This window comes from Lycorma delicatula, chromosome 12 (genome assembly GCF_047948215.1).
Source record: "Lycorma delicatula isolate Av1 chromosome 12, ASM4794821v1, whole genome shotgun sequence".
NCBI classification, from domain to species: Eukaryota; Metazoa; Arthropoda; class Insecta; order Hemiptera; family Fulgoridae; genus Lycorma; species Lycorma delicatula.
In genome coordinates this window covers 16,440,719-16,454,513 of record NC_134466.1, presented here as the reverse complement: position 1 = coordinate 16,454,513, position 13,795 = coordinate 16,440,719, and the positions used below count along the sequence as shown (strand labels likewise).

Sequence of the window (13,795 nt, the reverse complement as noted above, 5' to 3'; positions counted from 1 at the left end):
AAATCCAGTTTAGCCCAGAGAACCAGGGCCCCAGAAAAGGGTGCCATAATCCCTTAGAAATGATTCAATGTTCTATGCCGTCTGGCCGAGGATCTACTGATAGACGTGATACTGTTGTCTGAGACGCGCTTGAACCCAAGCAAGCAACTGACCCTTCGGAACTATTTTACATATAGGACGTTTAGGCCAGTACGACCCGGACAACTCACCTCCGGTGGAACTGCGGTTTTAGTCCACACACAACACATGCATACGCGCGTTGTTCTTCATACAAACGTGATGGAGCAAACGTGTGTGCATGTGGAGCATCTAGGCACGGTGTATCGGCTTATTTCGGCTTATAGCAAGCCGAAAGACGCGGTAACCGGAGCAGATCTGGATGCCGTGCTGGAAAATTGGGATGGGCCCATGATACTCATGGGCGACCTCAATGCCAAACACGTGTCATGGAAAAACAATCTGACAAACCCGAATGGCAGATTTCTATACGAAAGGGCGAGAGCCCGCCGCTTGGTCGTCGTAGGCCCTGAGGTGCCCACGCACGTTCATCATACAGGCAGATTCAGGCCTGACGTGCTGGATTTCGCAGTCATGACGGGGGGTACCCTCCCGTTCATGATTGAAACGATAGAAGACCTCAGCTCGGACCATTCCCCTGTCCTGTTGGAACTAGGTCAGGCAGGGGGTGGCCGAGATCCCACGTCTATACCCCGAAGGTCAGTTAACTGGAAAAGGTTCTACGAGACCCTCCAGCGGGAGTACAGGCCGGTAAATCCTGAGCTCCTGAACACCCCGAAGGAAATCGACGACACTGTCGGGCGCGTTACGTCGTCACTGACCGAGGCCCTGGCAGGCAGCTCATTGGCCAAAACTCGAGCAGTTGTTCGAAACGACCTCCCTCCTCATATCTCAGAAGCCATAGCGGAGAAGCGACGACTGAGGAGGAGATATCGAATCACCCTGTCCCCCGCTGATAAGCGGGCCTTTTATAATCAAACGGACAGGGTGAAACAACTGCTGACAAGCCATCGAGAGTCGGTCTCGGTCTCGCCTCGGTCTCTGACGACATCTTTTCGGTGTTCAGGTTGAACAGGAGACTGCGAGAAGGGAAGAAGCCTCGCCATCCGGTTGTGGGGCAGCGAGGTTTTCTTGCCTACTCGGAGGCGGAGAGGGCCGAGGTTTTCGCCGATACATTGGAGGAGCAATTCACTCCAAACCCCCCTCCCGCCACGAACGACGAGCACACAACCGAGGTGGAATCCTTTCTTGTAGATTATTTCTCACAGGTGGAGGACGCCCCTCTAGAGATTGACCAAGTCACTGAAGCGGAAGTTTCCGCAGCCATTAAGGCCACAAGCCCCGACAAGGCCCCGGGTGTCGACGGGATCAGCGCCCGTGCATTCCGGAACATACCGGCCTCCGTTATTACAACAATTTCGGTGATATTCACGTCCATTTTGTACGTTGGATATTTCCCGAATTATTGGAAAACGTCCAAAGTCGTATGTTTACCCAAACCGGGGAAAAGTTCACTTTTCCCACGGAATTATAGGCTAATCTCCCTGTTACCGGTATTGTCTAAGTTGTTCGAGAGAATTTTCCTCGAAAAACTGAGGCGATACATGGAGGGAGAAATGCGGCCCGAGCAATTTGGGTTCAGGGAGGGTCACTCAACTACCCTCCAACTGGTAAAAATAATAGATGACCTTGTCGGAGGCCTGAACAGGAAAGCGGTGACTGCAGCCGTTTTTCTGGATGTGCCCAAGGCCTTTGACAAAGTTTGGCATAGCGGGCTGCTCTATAAACTAGCGCGATCGGCGATCCCTTACCGCTATGTCAGACTGATGCGCTCATATCTGCTAGACCGACATTTTGTCGTGCGCGTAGGGGAAACGATTTCCTCTACCAGAGAAATAGCCGCTGGGGTTCCCCAAGGAGCAGTGCTTTCCCCGTTCTTGTACACTTTGTACGTGAACGATATGCCGCTGTCGGAAGGGGTCAAAACGGCCCTTTACGCAGACGACACGGCATATTTCTACGAATCCGCAAATGTGGATTACGCGGTCCGGAGGCTCCAAAGGCAGCTGGACTTAGTGGAACCGTGGCTCGACATGTGGAGAATCAGGGTCAACGGTGAAAAATCGGTGGCCGTGATGTTCACATGCAAGACACGAAAACCGGCCAGACAGCTGGAAATCTCAGGGGAGAAGATCCCTTTTGAGAAAACGGTTAAGTACCTGGGAGTGGTGTTGGACAGGCGGCTTACCTTCGGCGAACATGTAAATTATGCGACCCGGAGGGCTAAGGCCGCCAGAGCCTCGCTATACTCAGTGCTGAACAGTGCCAGCCCGTACCCACTGGCAACTAAGCTACTCATTTTTCGGCTGTACGTACTGCCGATTCTAACATATGCTTACCCGGCATGGGGGGCAGTGTTGAGCTCCTCGCTTCAAAAGAAGATCGAGGCCGTCCAAAACATCGCGTTGCGGACGATCTTTGGAGCTCCGTGGTTCGTCAGGAACGCCATTCTCCGATCTGATGTGAGATTTCAATCCGTGTCCGAGGTGGGGGTGGCGCAGGCGCACAGACTGTTCGGGAGAGCGGCTGTGTCCGAACACAGTCATCTTCGGGACATCTGCCGAGAGGACCCAACCCCGACAGTTGTAAGGAAGCGGCCTCACGCCGTACTGGACGAACCACCGTAATGGTGCGGTGCGGGAGCCGAGAATCGACAAACCAGGATTAGGGGCCTCCAAATCGCATGAGCCATAGACGGAATAGCGCGTCAGAGGCGTTTCCGGGGTCGCGAGTGCTTAATTTTCGCGAGTTATATAGTTTCAAGACGTCAAATACGGTAAGTCGCGCATAAAACAAAAACGCGGTCAAAATTTTTAATTTCTTTTTAATTTTTTTCCGCATGTGTTTTGTTCTGTTTCTCTTGTTTCAGAAACGGGAGAAACGTGGATGTGGAACGACTCGTCGTGCCGTCTTGGGAAACGGCCTTTCCTTCCTCTCATCCTGCCAGTCCAAAGGAAAGTAAAAAAAATCAAATTTGTTATTTATTTATTTAATTTTGGTTCTTTCTTCGTGTGTGTGTGTGTTCTGCTTCTTTTGTTGCAGATACCAACAGCCACCACAAAAACAAATGGTTTCTTCACTGCGGCCACGCGGTCCCCCCAACCCCTTCTCGGACACACGTGTGTCTGAAGGTTAATAATTACGTGGAGTGAATAATTTCTGTTTACTTCTTCTAAGAAAATCGCCGCCCCAAAACCACGATCGCGAATAGGTATCACCATTTTGTAAGTTCCCTATTACCTTCCTTTCCTTTCAAGAAAGAAGAAAGAGGGAACGAGCCCAGCAGCCATCAGCCCAGCAGCCACCTGCCCAGCAGTCACCCGCCCAGCAGCCACTGACAGCACGGAAGAACGAAGAAACCTGCACTTTCCCCCGTTCAGCCCTTCGGGGCCTCGGGAATTCAAGGTTAACGGCATGTAACTTCGGTTACTGCCAATTCTTGGAAAGTGCAGGCCAAAGAAGAATGAAGAGGTCTTCGGAATAAGAAGAGGGAGAAGAAGAAGATGAAGAAGAAGGAAGACCCTCTACTCGTCCCAACATCACGGACTGGAGTCCGGAACAGAGCCCAGCAGAGATGCGTCCTGGAAGGCAGCCATAACAGAAGTGGATGAAGAACTTCTACACAACCTTTCCTTTCTAAAACTTACTAGTTAGATAAAAATAAACCAGCAATTGCGACTCCTCCGGAGTAGGGGGTCGCATTGCTCCCTCCTTATAGTTAGTGCCCCGTTGTGGCGTATTCCTGCTAGCCTATTAAGCGTTAGCACCGAAAGGACTTCAGTAGACGGTCTGAAGGGGAATTGCGTCGGGAGGACAGGCTTCATAAGCCTAGCCTTCCGCGGTCGGCCCATAAAACGGGTTCGATAACGCTGGTTCAACAACGGATTGGAATGCAATTAAATCCGTCTTAAATTAACTAAATAATAATAACCAAAACTTGAGAAAATTAGACCCGCTATATAAAATAACCCTTTAAAAAAAAAACAAGCCCGATTAGAATGATCCAGCAGCAAGGGACTCTGTCCAGGTTTTGCGATAAGTAGGGAGAAATAAACTCCCGTCAACTTTGCATTCCATTCCATTCCGATTCAATGTTCAATAAACTCTTTCAGTAACTCCACGGACTGCCTGGCTGAATGTGTGGTTGCATCATCTTGTTGAATCCAAGCATTATTAATTTTGTCCTGGTTGGCTTTCCTAGGAACTGATGAATTTTCGTTTCTGGAAGAGTATTGGGCCAACTATTCTTCTCTGGGATACTGCAATCTTCTGGTCATATAGAGGCATGTAAATGGTTGGCAGACCATAAACATGGCTTCTGTGTGTCCACATATCCTGATAAATAGAACCATGTTTCCCATTACAGAAAACAGTCAAAAATGTCATTGGAATTGTTCGCTAGAAACTGATGAAACCATTCATGATATTCAACTCGCATTCACAATCCAATAACTTTGGAATCACTTTCACTTTGTATGGGATAAGACTGAGATTCTTATGAACTGCCTTGTGTCCAGTTGTAACCAATGTTTTTCTGTGTAACTAAGCTTTGCATGAACTTGTTAGAACCACATTGCATAGCAGCTGATATGTCTTGATGTTTTTCTTCATTGAGTACTGATGGTCTACCATTTAGTCATAGTCCTTCACTGATCCTGTCTCCTTAAATTTCTCAATTAGAGTATATTGGAAATCTTAAGGAAAATTAGTCTTTCATTGTCTGCGCGTACTCACCTTGGTCAAAGAAGATGTATTCAATGAGAAATATTTGCTGTTGTAAAGTTAACACCATTCTGAGAAGCCGATAGCAACACATATTTGCATTCATTCCTTCTTTCAATTATTACACAGCCTATCTTTAACACTGCTAGATGCTAATGATCCACCATTATTGCTTTATGAGACAGGTCCTAATTGAAACATTCATGAAATACATACACTATTTGCTCCATAAATCATTTGTACACCCAAATACATGTCATTGAACGCTCTTCTCAGCCGTGGCTTTGCAATTGAAACAAAAGTATGAGTGTCTTGTGCCATCTTGAGAACAGGGATAACGACTGAAATAAAGAAATTATTTCTCAGGAACTGAATACTGCATGATTTTCAAAACAATAGCAACATATTAATTTCAGGGAAAGATACAGGTACGTCTTGGACATCTATATAATCATAAATCATTATGTACACCCAATATATATTATCCATAAATCATTTGTACACCCAAATACATGTCATTGAACGCTCTTCTCAGCCGTGGCTTTGCAATTGAAACAAAAGTATGAGTGTCTTGTGCCATCTTGAGAACAGGGATAACGACTGAAATAAAGAAATTATTTCTCAGGAACTGAATATTGCATGATTTTCAAAACAATAGCAACATATTAATTTCAGGGAAAGATACAGGTACGTCTTGGACATCTATATAATCATTTAATTTTACAAAATACAGTTCTATTATTATGATTACCCAATATTATTATTATTTAATATTAGTATGAATGACACTATCTGTAAGTCAGTAACAGCCAACTGGTAAATTTGTTTCTTTCCTCGTATGGTGTGCAAGGATCAAGCCAAGAAACCAATCAGAATGATCATTTTGCTGACCAATACCAAGCACCGATTCAACCAATCAGGAGTCCTCCATGAATACAGATACAGGGTGGCAACTATACAGCTTGTACATATAAACAAGACTGCTGCCGATAGAGAGACACAGATGATATCTCAGGTAGAAGAAGAAGGAAAGAGAAAATGATCAATATAGAAAAGCTTGACCACAATCTATCACCCACGTTGGACTCCAGCAACATGCTTTCGAGCCAAAATTGTACTTTTTGTAATCACTTAAATGTTGAAGCTGAGTAATCTGGTCAGATTTTTGACTGCAGTTGTTGGATGACAGCCAAACAGTTCTTCTATTAAACACTCCAAAGATTAGAATCCCGGGCTGGTCAAGACTTAGCTATTTTCAACTCCAGAAATTCATAGAACCTAAGACTTTTTCAAGGGTCAAAATATTAAGGTATAGGGTAAACATACCTTAGCCACCACTATTAACATTTTTTTATTTACTTCTTTGTTTTCTAAACAAAAAAAATATTATTTGTGACCAGCATCAGTATAACGAAGATGTTCACAAATATGAACAAAAATGTTTTAAAACAAGTTTTTAAAAAACATTTTATTGTGCTCGTGTAATTTGGATTGAAGATGATATAAAAAAAGTGTTCCCATCAAAAATAAGCAAGCATTATATTTATTACACCTCAAGGATTTTACCTGAACTTGGAACTTAATAATTAAAAACAAAAATACACTAAAATTAACATTTTCATAAGTTTTGTTCAGACTCCCAAAACTGAAAAGATGTTTTTAGTTTTTTTTTTTTTTGAAAATTCTGCTATAACAAAAAACTTTCAATGGTTTGGGAAGTGGTTTGAAACTTTAATCTTAATAATTTTATTCTTATAAGCCATTTTAAATACCTATTCTCTTGGCAATTTAGTGTTAATTGAAAATTAACAGCACCTATTTAGTGTTAATGTTGAAAAGATTTATTTTAATGCAGAATTAATGGATAGCAAATTAAACAGGATATATATTATTTATTCATGTTTAAATTAGATATAAATTAAAAATTAAGGAAACACTATGGGACCTAGTGTTATATTAGATAATTTATTTTGTGGTTCATAAGACTTACTTCCAGACAACATTAACTGTGTGTTGACCCTTAGGTTTTATCTCCACTTACAATTTCCACTCCCTAACTGTTCTCATACATTTTTTTGACTATCAATCTCAATAATCCCTTCTGGATTTAAATTTTGCAGCAAAATTACAACGCTACTTTATTTAAATCAATTAGAGAATATATACTCGTGCTTTCTTATTGGTTAATTTAATTTAATTACAGTTCCCTTAGAACTTTTTTAAGGAATTTTAGTGATCAAAGTTGGTGCAGGCTCACTTGATGGTGTTTGACATGGTGAATGTTTTAAGACCTATAGAATTCTGTATATTAATTAGTTGCAGAGATATCTCAATTTGAATGCCAATGAGGTAAGGCTTAGAGTATAAGAAAAGCTATATTCTTTTAAAACTATTCTCATAATTGAGTGAACGTAATCAATGCATGTTTGTTATCTTGGCTTGATTTAATGAGAGTTTTAAAACACCTAAGAAATCTTAACTAAATTAGTTACTAAGTAACTGTAGAAGAACTAAATTTTTTTTAAATTTGTTTTACAGTTTTTTTAATATATATATTAGGAAACACATTATTGCATTATATTACCTGACAAAATCAATTTAAGAAACAACTTAAACATGTTTAAGTATTAAAGTGAATAAACATTTCCGGTAGCTAATTTAATCGAATTATGGCCATATTTAAGTTTATACGATAAAAATTACATCATAAAAAAATAAACGCAGAGTGAACGACAACGCATATCTAGAAACCCCCGTAAAGCAGATTACGCAACTATTACAGTTCGCGTAATAGGTAACGTAATGTGCAGTTAAATAAATTAGACCTGTTGATTTATTCTCTATTACCTTACAGTTTTGCAATTTCTATTAAATATGAAAGAAATTCATTTTTTGGAACTATAATTATTAGTTTGTTTCCATTAAAATTTCATATCAATATATTTTCGTTGCAAAATAAATCAAGTTAACATTAACCAGCTTTGCCGTCTGTTAATTTTATATACGTTACAAACATTGTATCAATACCTTAATCATGTAAATTTTTTATATATGACGATTTATATCCGAGATTAAATTTCTGTAAGTAAATTTTTATATAGATTGTTAAATATATCATCACTTTTAATACCTTTGCTCCCGTTAAAGTTCGGTCATGTCATAAGTACTTTATGCAGTTCGGTCATGTGATTCAGAAAAAAGTCAAAACTTTCATTGTTCTTCGATTTTATTATTAACTAAACCTTTACTTGTAGAATTAAAAAAAAATAGTTAATTTTTTTTCTGTTATTGAATTGAGACTGTGATATGCGTTTGTTCAAGTGCAGTAGAAAATGAGAAAAGCTTCACTGTATTTTCTTTTGAACTTATCATATGGAATAAAATAAGTACTAGTCTTATGAAGATTTAGAAAATTAGAGCCATGTTATGTTGTATTGCATTTGGATGAAAGCTGCGTTTGCATAATCTTTACATTTTTTTTTGTAAGTCATTATAATTTATATATTTCAGTGAAAATCTATGTTAATAAAAACTTTTATAACTAATGGAACTTTTAATCACGAAATTTGTTCACACGTGTACAAGATGTTAAACGAAAATTTGGAAGGTTGGGTAACAAAAGTTAATTAATAAAAACGATTATTTATCATGAAGTAACAAGTAATACTTTTTCCGTGAAAAAATATTACAATATAAGGTAATAATATTTAGACTATAATATAGAACATTGTAAGGATACAATTTTTTTGTAGCATTAAAAGTTTTTTAAGGTCAGTGCAGATATTAGTTTAGTAACAGGGTTTAAACAAATTTAACAAGATAAACGTTAACTTAAAGTTACGCGTAGATAGAATTATTCGTACAAAATAGAAAAATTCAGCTACAGTTAGTTATGACAGATAAGTAGGTTACTGAAGCATAAATGAAATTTATTAAGTAGCTGTTATTTGTTTTGAATTTAATATAGACACTGTATCACCATCTGTGAATTATACTACATTACTACCTACTGTGAATTAATGTTATTGCTACTGTAAAAATAAGAATAAGCAGTATGTAATTCCTGTTATTATTTTCTTGATTATTTCAAAATTATTAATTAAATATATAGTTCAAATAAATAATCACATTTTTGCAATTCATTACATTTTATATGTTCTATCTTTTAAAATAAAGATTGATTTTGAAACGTGATTTATATTTTGATTGGTTATATAATTTTATAGAAAATGAAAATAATTTCCATTTTATTGTTAAGCTTATTTAAATTTAAAAAAGTTTATTCAACACAGAGTATTTTTTGAGCATTTCATAGTTTTATAAAAAAAAATTGTTCTTAGTAGAAATGTATGACCTAGTTTTTTTTCACATCAAATTACATTTAAAAACTACAGTATTTTCTATGTATTTGACATACATTGAATTGTTATACAGTGTTAATTAAAATTTATAATAAAAATTTGGTATCGTTGGTACCTGTGGAAAACAGAATGTTTTTATAAAATGTGAATCTTATGTTTACATTCATTTTTTGTTATTTTAGTGTGTATGTAATGCACCCATGTGTTATACGTTGTATATTTAAACATATTTGTTTGTTTACTGATGGGTGATTTAGAGTTATCTATACACATAGTTTTTTCTATCTGCATATTAAAAGATAAGCATACTATTAAAAATAAAAGTGAGCCATTCATTGATAAAAATTAATTAAATTAAAATTATATAACTGAAAGTTTTTTCAAATGGTTTATTTTAGTAACAATAATTATAATGAATTGGAAAAATAATATTACTGTGTAAATAATTAAGTAAATTATAAATAAAGACAATATCATTTAAAGATCAAAAGATGTTTATTGTTATATGGAACGTATTGTTCAGCAATGTACAAAACCGCTTTCCATCATTTTTAAGGTGGATGACTTTAACAGTGTCACTAGGAACTGCAGTAATGAACATACATAATTAACTTTGAAAACTCCTCGCAAAAGAATATTATGTGAATTGGGTTGAAATGTTGATAATTTATCACAAATTTAATAAATAACTACATTTTGTTATTTTAGAAACAGATTTAATTTGCATTTATTATATTTTTCTTATGTTTCTTTAAACATATGAAAAATATATTTATTTTTTATATCATACATGTTCATAACTATCTGTAATGTGTGCAGTACTTAGTAAATATACAATCTTATGAGCACTGGTGCCAAAGTTATCCACCACTCTCTTTATTCCCTATTTACCTTGTTGGCTTGGCAGTGAACTAATTCAGCACACATACAAAATATGTTAGCTCTTGGAATTGAGTAATTAATATTTGTGTATCTGTACAGACAGGAAGCCCAATCAACGCTTTAAAATACTCAACCAATAAATCATTATTTTCATGAACATATGTAAATGAGCATTATAATATTAATTTTTGTAAATCATTTTTTTTGAAGCTTTTCAAACATTGTAATAACTTTTCTGCTCTGTATGCTTTTTTATTTTCCAGATTACCATAAATCTGGGGCTTGAAAACCGATATAAAATGAATAGTTATAATAATGATAAAGTAACTGATTGGCTAGCAAGTAACTTTAATTATAACAATATAACCGATAATACTGTAGTTAGTAATACAATGATTGATGAAACTAGCAACTTAATTTTTGTTAGTCAACATTCAAATAAAAAAAAAAATACAAATAGTAGTAATACTGAAATGTTTGGAAGTGGAATGAAGGTATATCAAAGTAAAATTAAACTTAATAAGAAACAACTAAGATGTCGTCAATTACCTCAAATTTTCAACAATAGGAAACAAAATAAGACATCAGTGTCTGTTGTTAATTTAAAACATTTTATTAACAGTATTGATTGCAATTGTAAATCTAAAGTTAATACAAATATTGATAATAAACCAAAAAAGGTTAATCAGACTATTAATTTATACGAAAGTCTCTTACATAGTTCAAAAATTACAGATTCTGATATAGATTGGTCATTAAGTAAAGATATTGATCAAAATACTTTTATCAAAAAACAGAAAAATAATTGTACTAAATTACATTTGAAAAGTATTTATTCTGCTAATAAAAAAAATCAGCTTTACAAACAATTATTTGATTCAAAAAATGATGAAGAAAAATGTAACAGTAAAAATGTAATAAAAAAATATAAAACTAGAACATTACCATTAAAAAATAAAAATAGTGCGTGTAATACACATAAAATAAAAAATAAAAATATAATTTATAAAGCTCGATGTGTTGGTCAAGCAAATGAAATTTTTAATGAATTAACTAATTTTAATAAATTGTTACAAAACAATAATGGAGAAGAAGTAATTTACAAAGAATTATTTACCAAAAAGGAAAGCTTTCATAATAATTTAGTATTTTTTAATAAATCACCAGTTCATATAAATAGCAGTAATGTATTAATACAATGTATGCAAAGAGATATAAATAAGCACAACAAAATAATGGATGTACAAAGAAGTAACTTTTCCTCAGACAGATCAGAAAATGAATTTTTTGAAAAGAACAAATTAATTGTAAATAGTAGTGATGGCGTTCAAAATAAAGAATATGTAACCAATTTAAATGTAAAAAACAATAACGTTCATGGATGTGATTATACATCATTAAATTGTGAATTACAAATAGATGTAGATTATTGTAATAATATATTAGTACAGAGTAAAAACAGAGATTCTAACAATTGTAATAAATTAACTGAGAGAAAAACGAATTGTAATAATAATTCTCTAGAAAGTAATGTACAAATTTTTAACACTAATAAAGGAGTAGCATCACAATCGCATTCAGATTTACAGTTAGAAAAGAATAAGTTCCATAATGTTTTTCAAAATAAATCACTAGAGTACATAAAAAATGGTTGCAGTGTAGATGTAGCAATATCATTGTCTTTGGATCAACAAGGAAGTATAAATAATCAGAATGGTTTGACTAATGCAAGAGATAAACAAGTAGTTTTAAATAGTTGTAATTTTGATAAAAGTAAACAGAACATGAATAAAAATGGACAAAGCTTTATAAAAAAGTTTTATAAAATTGTTAAAAAATATGAAAATAATTCAAAATTAAAAATAAAAAAAATTAATGTTTTAAAGTCACCAGGTTGGTCTAAATTACATGATAGTATGCTTGAATTAAATGTAACTTCATCTACGTCTGTTATGAATCGTTTAGATATTACTGTAAGTCGTAGTAATTTTCAAAGTATTAGGAGAGTTAATAGTATTAAGAAAAACTATTCATTGAATGATATACCAAAATTAAAAAATATAAAGAATCTTTTTTTTAATAATTCAACAAATATTACAAAGAGTTTATCTGCGAATAATATATTTGAATTTTATAAAAGTAATAAAGATTATAATTTTGATAAAATTGAAATGATAAACTGGTCAAAAGATTTTGATTTATTTTATAAAAGTTTTATAACAAAATCGTATGATATGGCTATCGATGGTTCAGAAAACGAAGATGAAACTAACAGTAGTGTTATTATGTCGAGCCAAGATAAACATAAAAAATCAGTTATTTTTAATAATTCTGTTATTAAATTGCAACATATTTGTGTTAATGAACAACAATGTTCAGTTAATAAATCATTCGACATTTTTCAATATCATGATGATAATGGATCAAGTAAAAGAATTGATTTAAATGAAAAATTAACTGGTCAAAGAGATTATAAACATACATTACCTAATGAATTTAAGGACTATTTAACTGGTCATACTGGTAAATCACTAATTAACAACAATGGACAGAATACATCATCAGATTACACCAATTATTTTCTCAGAAGAACAGCTAGTAGTAATTCAATATTTGAAAGCCATGATGGTGATAGTTGTGTGCAAAATAATAAAGTGTTACTAATTCAAAAAGAGGTCAGTTCTAATAATTCTTGCAGTATCTCTAACCAAAGACAGTTAATCAGAAATAAACATCATGAAGCCAACAATGTACCATTTTATTTAATGAAGTCGCTTTCAAAAAATGGAGATCATTTATTTTTTTATAAACCTCATTTAAAAATATGTACATGTTACATATAATTAATATCTTAAAAATAAATAAATTTAATAAAAAATAATTACAGTTAAAATTTTCTGTTTTGTCATTTTCCTAATTAATGTACTTTTTTCTTAAGTTTCTGTTTTGTATTAATCATTCTTCTCTTTTAAATTCAGTGAATCATTTCAGTTCAGCTTGTATTTTTTTAACTTGACTGCCATGAAATCTCATACAGAGTCTCATCTAGTTTTAATAATGGAGCACATAAAAAAATTGTTAGCTGGCCAATGTATGTTTTTAGGAAGTATTCAATATATATACTGTAGTTTTTATTATGTTAATTTTTCTTATAATTGATTGGCTCTAACACGATCATATCCCATTTGGGTAATTTCATGGCTTCCCAGAGGCATGCATTTTTTTAATGTAATAATTCTGTACAATAGGAATATATTGATTGTATAAGTAGGATATAAATTGTTAATGTTAGGTTAGTTAAATTTAATACATGATTCTTATTTAAAATTAGTTACAACTGATCTGTTGCAATGAGATTGAATAATAACTACCTTGGTTAGGTGTATATATTCTGTCTTTTAACCTTGTTGGTTCATATTTTGTAGTAAATAAAATAAATTGTCCTGTTCTATTTTCATAAGTTGTAATGATCATTATATATTAACATGTTTATGATTTAATTTAATTTGTATGTTACATTTTTGAATATGTGTAATTAATTACAGTACATACGTACATGTTTACAGTATAAATGCTAAATTTTAACTAAACAATATTAAAATTAGATACATTGTTACATTAATAATATGAAATATCAGCTGTTAACAGGCCAACTGAATATATATATAAAGTATATATATATATATATATTATATATATATATATATTATATATATATATATATATATACTTTATATATATATATATATACT

General features: G+C 33.9%; 1 protein-coding gene across 3 annotated transcripts; it reads left to right on the top strand.

Moving 5' to 3' along the window:
- The first annotated feature begins 7,590 nt into the window (after window positions 1-7,590).
- On the top strand, window positions 7,591-13,343 carry LOC142332937 (uncharacterized). Of its 3 annotated transcripts, none has more exons than XM_075379648.1 (2): window positions 7,591-7,881; window positions 10,307-13,343. In XM_075379648.1, the coding sequence occupies exon 2, from the start codon at window positions 10,343-10,345 to the stop codon at window positions 12,884-12,886; it is 2,544 nt and encodes an 847-aa protein (XP_075235763.1). In that variant the 5' UTR covers window positions 7,591-7,881; window positions 10,307-10,342; the 3' UTR covers window positions 12,887-13,343. The 3 variants fall into 3 exon arrangements, with proteins under 3 accessions (XP_075235763.1, XP_075235765.1, XP_075235764.1); XM_075379650.1 differs by lacking the exon at window positions 7,591-7,881 and adding an exon at window positions 7,895-8,282; XM_075379649.1 differs by lacking the exon at window positions 7,591-7,881 and adding an exon at window positions 7,895-8,497.
- The last annotated feature ends 452 nt before the right edge of the window (window positions 13,344-13,795 follow it).